Source organism: Saccoglossus kowalevskii, chromosome 19 (assembly GCF_978046115.1).
Source record: "Saccoglossus kowalevskii chromosome 19, keSacKowa6.1, whole genome shotgun sequence".
In the NCBI taxonomy this organism is placed as follows: Eukaryota; Metazoa; Hemichordata; class Enteropneusta; family Harrimaniidae; genus Saccoglossus; species Saccoglossus kowalevskii.
Window position 1 is genome coordinate 16397958 of NC_140659.1, and position 12198 is coordinate 16410155.

At 37.2% G+C, this 12198-nt stretch overlaps 1 protein-coding gene across 7 annotated transcripts in view; it reads left to right on the plus strand.

Moving 5' to 3' along the window:
- LOC100371246 (uncharacterized) overlaps positions 1–12198 on the plus strand; it is a 146326-nt gene that overhangs the window by 116459 nt on the left and 17669 nt on the right. For all 7 annotated transcript variants that reach the window (XM_085493946.1, XM_085493947.1, XM_085493948.1 and 4 more), the window contains 2 exons: positions 1990–9411; positions 11117–11191. In XM_085493946.1, the coding sequence (XP_085350072.1) occupies positions 1990–9411; positions 11117–11191 (7497 nt within the window). The remainder of the gene's footprint in view (positions 1–1989; positions 9412–11116; positions 11192–12198) is intronic.

Consider the following 12198-nt stretch of genomic DNA (forward strand, 5'->3'; position numbering starts at 1 on the left):
CCCAGGTCAACGCTCACAACAACTGTCTTTTGAACAGCTATCAGATGCAGCTGAGAAATTCTATTAAAAACCAGGTTATTTGATGCATAACAATTGACTACATTCGATTATATATAATAAACAAGTGTAATAATTTTCTGAAAATACAGTCATTATCTTAGATAATTATTTTAGATGTGTGTTCCCAATACAATGTGTTGCAAACTTTGTTAATTCGCTCAAATAGTATAATAACAGTAAAATAAATGGCCAATTTCGTGTGTTGTTTAATTTGTTTGTTACAACACCAGACTGCTTTAAATGTTGTAATTACATACATTAAAATAAGTAAAACATGTCAACACAAAAAAATTCAGATTTACCATTATCTTTTTTTTTTGCAGAATTAAATGAGCTAATGGATTAAAACAAAAATTATGCTTAACACGTTTAGACACTCGTACATACATAACAGACAAAAGGTCTTTCATACTTGTAACTAATAATCCATATGGTTAGCAGTGTGGTTTATGATAGGAATTTAACAAACTTGTTTTCCTCAGGCATCTACAGATTCAATATTCAAGGGTGTCAATTCAATTTTTCACTAAAAACGATACAAAAAGAAGCATTCAGGCATTAGTCTAATTTCTCATTTGCTTCTGAACATGTTTTATCTGTTCTGCTATAAGAATGGAAACTTTCGTTGATCTGAAATTTATTAATTTTGAATAGATGCAATGTAACAGTTATTTATATTTTTGCTACTTTATAATCCATTTTGAACCAATTAAATTTTTGAACCAATGAAATAGTTTAAAATTAGTCACACCCACTTCTCTACACCACCCTCATTATTTTGTCAAGCATTTTTGAAGTTGCTCACAAACTCTACTGCCATCAGATTAAATACTAGTAAATTTAAATTTTATCAAACTTAATTCAAATTTGTTTCTGTATGTGAAAATTGCAAGTGCCAGTGACGACACATAGTGCATTTTGCCACAGAAGTCATATTCAGGAGAGACAACAGTGACACTCAATGTCCGGAAATGTCGCCTGGCACAAAAAAATATTTAAAAAAAAAAAAAAAAAAAGAAAACTTAATTCAAATAATTCACAAAATCAAGAACATGTAATCCTATCGGTGTATAGATTTGAAAACTTTGAAATTACAATATCTCTTAAAAGAGCAACTTTAAAGTAGCATGACTGGTTCGTGTTATTTTTACTTGTCAACCATAATTCGTTTGATTGAAGTGGGTGTGGCGTTAAAAATGAACTTGGCATTAAAAGTGGGCGTGGTCAGTTTCATTATTAGGTTCCTACCCTTTTTCCAGAAATTCAACATGCAAAATAGCTATATAAATAGAACATTCCCATAACCAGACCATTGTTTTTGTGAGTTTTGAAATAAATTTTACTCTATAATGGCAAAAACTTCACCTATCTTTACATTTATAAACATACAAGACTTTGCAAGACTTGTATATGTGTCAGCACATACCATATATTGTATTCTGTCATATTATTAATGTCTTTCATTCAACTCACTTGTCACTGCTGTTCATATAATATTGCATCATAATTCATATTCATAATAATTGTGATTATATCAGCTGCTGATTTCTCTTGCTGAGCCATTACTTATTACTTAACAGATTCACCAAATACAGCTTTGTCATGTGCCTACTTCCAAAATGGCTGATTGCTATGTATGTTGACACCATTTGAATCAGCAAGGTTTTAATGTACAAAGTATTCATCCATCAATTCAATTTAATTGTTAATTATAGTTTGATTGTGAAAAATTAATAATATTCGATTATTAACATTCGTAGACAATTGATTGATGTTGAAAATGTATTTTTGAAACACATTTGCTTTCAGAGAAAAGTTTGAGTTTTGAAGTGCAGTAGTTTCAGAGAAGGCACATGACCCAGCTGCTTTGGAATTTACTCATATACTAACCGCCTCTACAGCATTGTGCCATCCTCTCTAATTTCACAGACGTTAATGGTCTCCTCGATAAAGCTTCACTAACATTAGAGCCATACTCACAAGAATGGGAGATGCAATTTAGCGATAATACTTTTTATACTAGACATTATATTTATCCACACTATAGGGAAAGATATAGAAAAGCAGGAGATTTAAACATGACAGAAAATACAGATCCTTTGGGTAGTGATAATCCTGAGAGGGTAGGCAATAAGAAATTCTCTTTCATGAAAGCTGAAATGTCTGTCTATGCAGAAAGTGTTGCTATGCGTAATGAACCAACCAGGCCTAGGGATGCTGTTTCACAAATAGAACCATTAAGTGATAGGTTTAGTTTTATGAAAGCGTGTATGCAGGAGCTAGAAGAGACGGCTAGGTCTGAGCGTGAGTACACTGAGCAAAGTCTAGACTGTAGACTGCAAACCAGAAACAGACCTGAGAATCAACAGACTGATACTGTTGTCATGGCAGCAGGAGCTATGTATAACGAACAGTCTTATGTTGATGATGATGTTTACTCCGATACTTCAGAGGAAATCCAGCAAATTTGGGAAAGAAAATGTGATCTTGATTTAAAAGATGATCAGACTGGCAGTGCAACTATACCATTAAAATGTCAGGAGAAGGAAGTAGTAAAATCAGAGGTCAAAATTAATAGTTTCTCAGAAAAACAAAATGGAAAAAAATCTGGACTTGAACTAGAAGTAGTGTCAGAGCTGCAACAAAAGTTAGATGAGATGAAAAGAAGGCGAGAAAAGAAAGATTCTAAAAAATTGGATGAGATTGGTCCTTCTAATAATTTCACAACCTCTCCAAAAACATTAGGGGTATTTCGTAACCCAAAGCCAATTATGGGAGGTAGTCCCATGTACAATAGTAGCCATCAGCCCAGGCCTAATACATATGGCATGGAAGAACCACATCATATGGCTGCATCTATGCAAGATGATGAGCACTCTAGATCAGCTACTGATGTGAGAAATGGTTATGAGAGGCAAGATGTAACACATCCATATCCTGAATACAAATTTTCTGATTCTCAGATGTCTGATGGTAGATACCAAAATGGGAACTTTGGTGATGCTACTAATTATCGCAAAGTTGAACCCAAAGGGCCTCGTAGATCACGTGAGCAAAGAAGGTCTCGAGATGATTTCTATATCGAGCCGTACAGTGAAAGGCCCAGTGCCCCAAACTATATTCCGAGCAAAAGGCGTGCCATGTCTCATGATGACATCTCTAGATATGGCCGTGGAGTTATCAAGTCCCCAGCCTTTGATCAGAAATCATACCATGATTATGCTGAACGAATCTATCATGCCTCAAGAAGGTCTAGAAGATACTTAGAACTACAAGAATTCCACCAAAAGATTGACTCTGTCCTGGAGATGATGCATCAGAAAAAGACCAAGCGATTTATGCAAAAGTACCTGCCTTCTGATGAGTCTATCATGAAATTTGATGTAGCCTTAAAATACTATGAGGAGTTAGAGGAAGCATCTCAGTATGGGGATCCTCTTTTAGATCCCAGGAGAGTTGATAAGGTGAGATGGAAAAGGGAAAAAGATGCAGGGTTGGCCTTTAGAGAGAGAGATACTGATGAATTGTATCGACATTGGTATGAGTTAGAGCATGGTATGAAATCAGAAACTAACATTGATCGCCCTTTCAGACGTGTCTCAAGGCGTGGTTCTGAAGCATCAGATATACAACTGAGATACTTCCATGTACCAGAACTTCATAGGTACTATTCTCACCTCGATGACCTGGCACGTACAGGCAGAGGAACCAAAAGACCAATATCAGATTTCTTCCATGCTGGCCAGGTTTCCTCTCTTCTTCACTTCTATGAGGATATTGATACCCATATGGAGGAGAGAATGCAATTTAAATTGGCCCGTATGCATCCAGATGTTCATAAACAAGATGCACAAGTAAAGTACATCCATGACAGATATGAAGAAATGGACATGTATGCAAGGTCAGGGTATGATACAATGAGAAGTCATAACCTGCCTAAAGTGCCTTTGGTTGATCCTGATTATTTTAAACAAGTGGATTACACTCCACTTAGTCAGAGCAAACCAAAGGTGTTATTAGTTGATGAGTCAACTATTCGGCGAACCCCATACAGTGATTACATAGAGAAAGCCAAAAAGTCCTCTGCATCAAGCAAACAGCAAAGTGCAAAACATACTGATCAATGTGACACTATAAATAAGGATATAAATATGAGAAACATTGATTGGTCCAGAGAAAGAGAAACTGAAAAACCTAAACCAATTTCCCCAGCAAGTAGAGAAGATAGGGATTACAATCGTGAAAGAAGTAGAAGTTTGGGCAGACCCCAGGATTTGAACACCAGACCAATGTCTGGAACGAGTAGTGAGGGCAGGTGGAGCACAAATGATTTAACATCTTCTGATAGAGATAGATACAAGTCCAGCTATAAGACTGGTGATAGAGATGTTGTTGACAAGGTAGTGAGTTCACCGTTGAGACAGTCTGGACCGGATCTGTTCCCACAAGACAGATTAGGCAGTCCTTTTCACAGATATCAACGAGATAGGCAAGAGAAATCAGATCATTTAAAAAAGGGAGATAATGGTAAGGAAAAATATGACAAAGTTGTGTCAGAGATTCCATTAAAAGTTAACAAGTTTGGTAAAGGGCAACCACCACCACATGATTATCACAGAGGTGCAACAGATGAAAAAAAACAAGATGCTGGTCTTCCAGGTTTAAAACATAGAAATGATGATTTGAGAGATCACAGAAATAGCATGAGAAAAAATGATATGGAAGACGTTGATAGGTACAGGGGTCGGATACTAAGTCCATCCAGGCAGGAACATATCAGGCAACCTCATGTCAGTAGAGGACAAGCATATAGTCCTGTGAAACTAGGCTCTGATCAGGGTTCTTATAGAGGTTTAGGCAGGAACCATAAAAGTCAAGACAATGAACATAGAGAACCTAAAACTTCATTGAGTAGGACTTTCAGTCCTAGCACCGCAGAGTCTAGTCGAAAATATTATAAAGAACCATCAGGTTCGAGTAGGGAAGCCCTTTACAATAATAAACAGCATGATTCTTTAAAAAGGGAATCTGTCAAAGTAGAGCCTTATGGTAAAAGGGATTTCAAGCTAACAAAACCTGAAACAGGTAGATATGAGAGTATTCAGCATGAACGACAGAGGGAACCCCATAGTAGTCAAGAAAGCAGATTAGCTGCTGCCAAGTCTGAACCCAGGTATTTTGGAATTAGACAAGAATTGGATAGGGAGCCATACATTGCTGAGGGCAGAAGTTATGTAGATCAAAATAATAAAGATAATTTTGGTAGAACAGAGCCGAGTATGCAACAGAATAGAGGGTTTGACCTAGGTAAACGTGAACCAGAATGGGGACACGATAGTAGAATGCATGAACGAGGAAAAGAGGCTTATAGTGGTCAAGGTAGAGTTTTGAGCCCTAATGAATCTGCATCAGACAGGGGAAGCTATGAGGCTGGCAGGGAATTGTATGTTAAAAAAGGTAGAGGATTCAGTCCAACAAAGTATGAGCAAGATAGGGTATACTTGGGTGAACGTGAACCAGAAGGGGGACACAATAGTAGGATGCATGAACGAGAAAAGAAACCCTATAGTGGTCAAGGTAGAGTATTCAGTCCTAATGATTCTGCATCAGACAGGGGAAGCTACAAGGCTGGCAGGGAATCATATGTTAAAAAAGGTAGAGGTTTCAGTCCAACAAAATATGAACCAGATAGGAGATATTTTGGTGAACGTGAACCAGAATGGGGACATGATAGTAGGATGCAAGAACGAGGAAAGAAAGTTTTTAGTGGACAAGGTAGAGTATTCAGCCCAGATGAATCTGTATCAGACAGGGGAAGCTATGAGTCTGGCAGGGAACCATATGTTAGCCAAGGTAGAAGTTTAAGTCCAACAAAATATGAACCAGATAGAGGATATAGAAGACATGAACCAGTTAAAGAAAGCATAAAAGGTCCTTCAAAACATGATCAAAATAAGGGGTACTATGCTGGAACAGCAGAACCAGAAAGGGAGTCTCAAAGACAAGATTATTATAGAGAGTCATCATATGATAACAGAGCACCTGAAAGGGCAGAAGAGTTAAGAAATCACCCATTTGAGCAAGCAGAACAGAAAAGTAGAGATCTTTATGACGGCGGGCAAAGATATGTCCCACCCACAGAAGAAGCTAGTGTTAGATTGTACAGGGATTCTCTTTATGAGAAGGAAGTAGATCCTTTTAATCCTAAAAGTAGGGGTTACAGCCCCACTAAGTATGATCAAGGAAAAGAAAGTTATGGCAAATTTGATGCACATCCAAGTTCATATTATAGGCAAGCTCCCAAACTTAGTGAACATGATAGGGTTCCTCCTAGACAAGACATTGAGAGAGAACCCATTGAGAGAGAACCATCTCATGTAGGCTATCGAAACACCGGCATCACACATTCACCAGTGCGACAACCTCAGCAGGGAAAACATCAAAATGGTAGCACTGGTCTAACCTATAGTTCTTCACAAATACCTGTTGGGCAGGATCCTGAATTAAGTAGGGAAAAAGCAGCAGTTAAGAAAGAACAAACACCTTACAGAGAGGAACCAGATCTTTATTCTAAAAGAGATGAGAGGTCTAAGTTTAGGCAAAAAGAAATGCCCAGCTATGAAAGTCGTTTGTTTACTCCACCAGGATTAGAGCAACAGCTTGGGCAAAAACCTAAGGAATTTGACCATCCTTTTTATAGGGTGCCTGTATCCAAAGAATCTGCTGAGACTAAACCTAAAAGACCTGTGTCTGATAGCTTCACCAAGGTACCTTTTTCGCCAGAAAGTAAGCAACAGAGACCTTTATCAGATAGCTTTACCAGTTCTAGAATAGAGTTCCCTCTTTCACATAAGCCACCACCATCTGAGTACCGTAGGAGAGAGTTTGATGGTGTCCGTAATGAGTACATCCAGACAACAGTTCCAAAGATGTGTACTCAGTCTACTCAAACTGAAGAACAAGAAATGTACTTCCCTCCAGCTAAAGTTAAAACTCCTGTGATTGCCAAGTATTCAGCTAGCTCTCCTAAAACAGAAAATGTTCCTTATGCTGGGCATATTTCACCAATGATTGGTAAGGTACAAACTAAACAAGAAGTGACCCCAATTAGTCCTTCAGAAAAATCCGCTCAGAGTACCAGTGATTTACTTAAGAGAGAATTTCCTTCAAAGCCAGTCACTGCACCTTCTAAGGTTCCAACTTGTGGGGCAGCAGGTAAACCAGCTGTTCATGAGTCACATAAAGTAGGTGGAGATAAAGATGCAGTAATGAAGGAAAAGGCAAGTGTTCCAACGTACAAGTTTGGATATAAATCATTGGAAAAAAATTTAGACAAGTATCCCCCATTGTTAGATACTGGTCCAGAAAAGTATGGATTTGATGGTTATGAAACATATGCAGAATACAAGAAGAAGCATTTTTTAGGGGAAGGAGAGACAGGGTTTGAGCCCCAATACTCTGGTGTAACATCATCAGAGTATTCTGGTCCAGATTCTGCCTCGAAGAACAATAGCACCAAACAATTACCCTCTATTAATAATGACAGGTTTGTGACTATCACAGGTGTTACTAAAGATGGCAAACCTGTATCTTTAAAAGGTCGGAATATTTCTAGTCAGACTGACCTCAAAGATAAATTAGATGAACCTGTTCAGAAAGATGTTCAGCCACAAACTCAATCTAGTTCAGTTCAACCAAAGGTTCAGACCATTTCTGTGCCACGTAAAGTAAAAAAACATGGAAACTTGGAATTTGAAATCTATTTATCACCCAAAGATCTTGTAGATTGCGTAAGCCCAATAATTATTGAAGGAGATGAGGAATCATTACCTAGCAGTGATGATATAGAAACAAAGCAGAAATCAGTGCAAGAGTTAAAAAGACATTTCAGTGATATGGAGAGTAAGAAAATGAAACCAGGTAGTGCATCTAGTCAAGATGCAAGTGAACATTCAGTACCTAGCAGTGAATCTGGTCAGAAAGTGCCTTTAGAGAAAACAAGCAATAAAAGTGGTAGTGAACCTTGTAGAACTACCTTGTTAAAAGCTGAAACCTATCATGCTGTATCTACTGATGCTAAAGTGAAAGAACCATTCAGTGGGCCCCATTCATCGGGACCAGCACCACAAGGTGCTGCAAATCCTGAAGGTAATGTTGGAAAGTTAGTGACTATTTCCAAACGTCCTCCAGGAAGAAGTGCCTCGGCTGATGCAATCACCCAAAAAGATTTGCAACAATTTGGGGAGTTGCATAAGTGGGATGATAGTCAGAAGTTAGATGAAATTCCTGACAAACTAGAAGCCAATTCTAAACAGAAAGATGATAAAACATCTGTTGTTTCACCTGCTTCTACCAGTGTTGAAACTGATCATTCCAGGAGCTCTAGTCGAGACTTCAATGCAAAGCCTAAACCATACACACCTGTTTCAGATACAGAAAATAAGGCTGTTGAAGGCCCTCCTCTTAAATCAGGTCAAGGTAGAGATTTCAACCCCAAACCAAGACCATACAAATCTATTTTTGAAGAACCTCAGCACATTCAGTCTAGCTCAAAGCGAGACCACACTGCTGTTGAGAAGTCATCTGGAAATATTGTAAAACGAGGAAATAATGTTGATATTTTGATTCTTGATCAAAACCGGCAGTCTGAAGATGCTTCAGTTATAGACACCCTCAGCAGTATCGAGAATCTAAACATCAGTCAGCAAGACATTGATAAAGCATTTGCTGATCCTCAGGCCTCTGTATCTGTTTTGAAAGATAAGTTTGAAGACATGTCTGTTGATGCCAATTTACGAGCTAAGCAGTTAGCATATACAACAGGTTCAGTATCCACACCAGAGCTTAGACCCACAGATCAGGCCCACAAACCAACACCTTCATCATCTTCATCCCATCAGCAGCCGTTCTCTTATACAAATCTAGCTGCACCAGTTGCTAGCGTTAAAGATGTTAGAAAACAGGGCGATAGGGGAGGTCTGAGTGATAGGGAAGATAGCTACAGTAGCCTTGCTAGACATAATAGCTGTCCATATATAGACAATAATAAGGAAAATGTTGGCATAGGGCCACCTGATGAAGTTATGGATGAAATTAGAGAAAAGGTCAGGAATAAAGAGAATAGGGAAGAGTGGAAATCAGAGAGTGCTCTTAGCTCATCGTCTCTACCACTTAACCCTGGGCAAACCTATATGTGGTTAGACCGTCTGGCAGATGAGATGGAACATACCAAAACACAGAAAAAGAAGTCTGCTTCATACTCGTCATTATCATCAGCAAAGAAGTCAGAAAGGAGCGCTGCTGAAAGAGTCAGAGCTAAAGCCAAACACAAAAGTATGGAAAAACCCAAAGGTTCTGATCCATTTAATGTATGCCTGCATGTCTCTCTGCTTTGTAATTTCCCATCTATTGTCGGCATATTCTGGCATTAACTTAAAATGTTTCTGTGGTTGTTTTGTGAGGTATATCATGGGTTTTGGATGTCAGTTTGTGTATTTTGTCTTGATATGGTATTTCTATGGTTGCTTTCCTTGCTCAGTTTTGCCTGCTAGGCTTCAAAGTGTTAGAATCCGATTCTTCAGAACATCAGAATGTTACCAAGTATTGTCACTTTAATTTGTATTTCCTATCGAACTATGCTTTGCAATCTGCAAACGAGAATGCAACATCATTTGCAAATAATCATATGATATTGAAAGTCACATGACTTGTGGAAGTTGTGTTGATTATATAAATTGACAGCTTGGTAATAGTTTGTATGTTCTGCTGCCATGGTGACAGGAAAGGAAAGGAAAATTGATTTTAGGTCATTGGAAAATCAAAAATTATTTATCAAAAGTGAAATAGTGTTAGTTATAATTCCTTATTTATGTAAATAAGAAACATACAATTTTGTTTTCCTTGCCTTGGATAAATTTTATCTGACTTTACTCTCTCTTAGGGGGTGTGGTTTAGAGGAAGCATGAACAGTACCACCTAGTTGTGTTTTCTTTTTAAGAGTTACAAATGAATGTTTGCCTAGAAAACCTTTCCATTCTTCCAAAATACATATACGGTAGTAATTTTTCTATTCGATACAGAAGTTAATTGTACCTGTTAATTGTGGTCAATATTTCCATGGTTACCTGTGATTCATAATCGGCTCTAGTGTCACCCCAGTAAAGTTGAGAAATGTGGATAATTACATGTGCAAGACAAAAAATAATTTCACTTGTTTAGTTAACCCATCTCAAAACTAAAAACTAACCTTATGTAGGTGTAAAAGCCAATTGAACGAAAAAAAAACTGAGACACAAAAACTTGTCAAAAATGTGACATTTTGTATATGTTTCAAAACTCAATTAGTGTATTTGTGAATAGTTACTATAGTAACAAGAGTCACCATTTGCATAATCCGTATATTCTCTGCTTGGAATAAACTACCGAAGAAACTGGTGTCTGAAATGAACAAATCAATGTGGTTTGTACACCCAATAACTGAAATTGTTGTCAGTCTCTGTGCAAAGGAATTACGTTTGTCATGCACATGTCTTTATTTTACCCAAACCTTTAAATTGAGTTCACCTTTACCTGTCCAAGGTTTTCACCTGTTTTGTGTTTCACTCATCAATTATTGTTGATACTAATACCTTGTTTGGCAAGTGCTAAAGAGTGTGCAATATTATTAATATACACACAGGTGACAACCGCTGACAATGGCATGAACCCCCTTAGGGTTGGTCCATTACTTCTGGTGGGAGGGCTATATTAGAATTGGAGATGAGAAATTTAAATTTGTGAATCTCTGCATCCAAAACTATATAAAAAAAACTGTAAAAATTTTGAGAAAAAAAACTGTAGAGAGAAGATATGTTCCTAGAAGCTGAATTAGAAATTATATGCAGTTCCCCTATTCCACTGTCCTCCCCGAGAAATAATGGCCCACCTAAGCCTCCAGTATTGTATATGCAAATTACATGCATCTATGTTGTGTAATCATATCACCATAACAACATCATCCACCACCATTAAATGCATCCCATAATACTAACTTCATAACAACTTGTTGATTTCACAGATAAATCCAGGAGTTACAAGCCAGCCAGTAGCATGACAGCTATAGATCAAGTTAATGGCAAGCAAAATGTCAAAGGTCAATAATAATTAACATTACATCCCATAATAATCATGTTTCACTCTCTTCATTGTAACCTTCACATGTTTAACATGCACTTTAATAATTAGCATCTGTGTGTTGATGTACAAGTTTTATATGCCTATAGAGAGAATGTCTATAATCCTCAACAAGAAATTTGACAGTACACTTACGTTTTAGGATATGTCCACTATTTTGCATGATTAAACCAAAATTGTAACCTGCATTGCATTTCTATGTGATTTGTTGAATTGTTTGCATCATTCGATCATTCACTATTGTTGCATTACTCGCCAATAAAGCGCAAGTATAAATATCACCTGGCAACTTCAGATTCACTGTCCATTTGTAGGTGTTGCCTGACAAAACATCAAAATAATTGTTCTAATTTCATATACTAGATGGGCATGTATTTCCTCAGTTTGTGGGAGCCACTAGTATGACAAAGTGCGGGATTATTTTGTCAAGACGTGTTATATTTCTTTTGTGCATACATTTTGTATTTATAGAAACTTTCTCTTTTTCTGTAATTGGTGAATCCATTGTTCTGTTTGTTTCCATGTGCTTCTTCGCTGTTTTCATATTTACTCTCACATGGTCTGATATTGTCAGTCTGTGTTCTTGGTTTCCATGGTAACTTGTCTTTTTTTCAAGACATCTTTTTCACTGAATTTTTTGTAGATAATGTAGTAATAAAAACAAAGTAAAATAATACTTAACCAGTGGAGGCGCTGTGTATTTAGTTTCTACATTTTTAAAAGCAACACATTTTGTCAAATACTACAACATTCTCATATGTCTTACCTGTTTATTCAGGGCTTTAGAAAAATATTTTTCTCAGTCAAATCAAGTCTTTTACTTTTCACATCAGGTATATGGATAAATCAGCATCACATGACCTTTGAACTCTAAATACTTTTGCTTCCATTATGTTGGTAACAGCTGTGTTGTATGGGTTTTATGTTATGGACATCACAACACAATAGTACATCTTATGTGTCAGG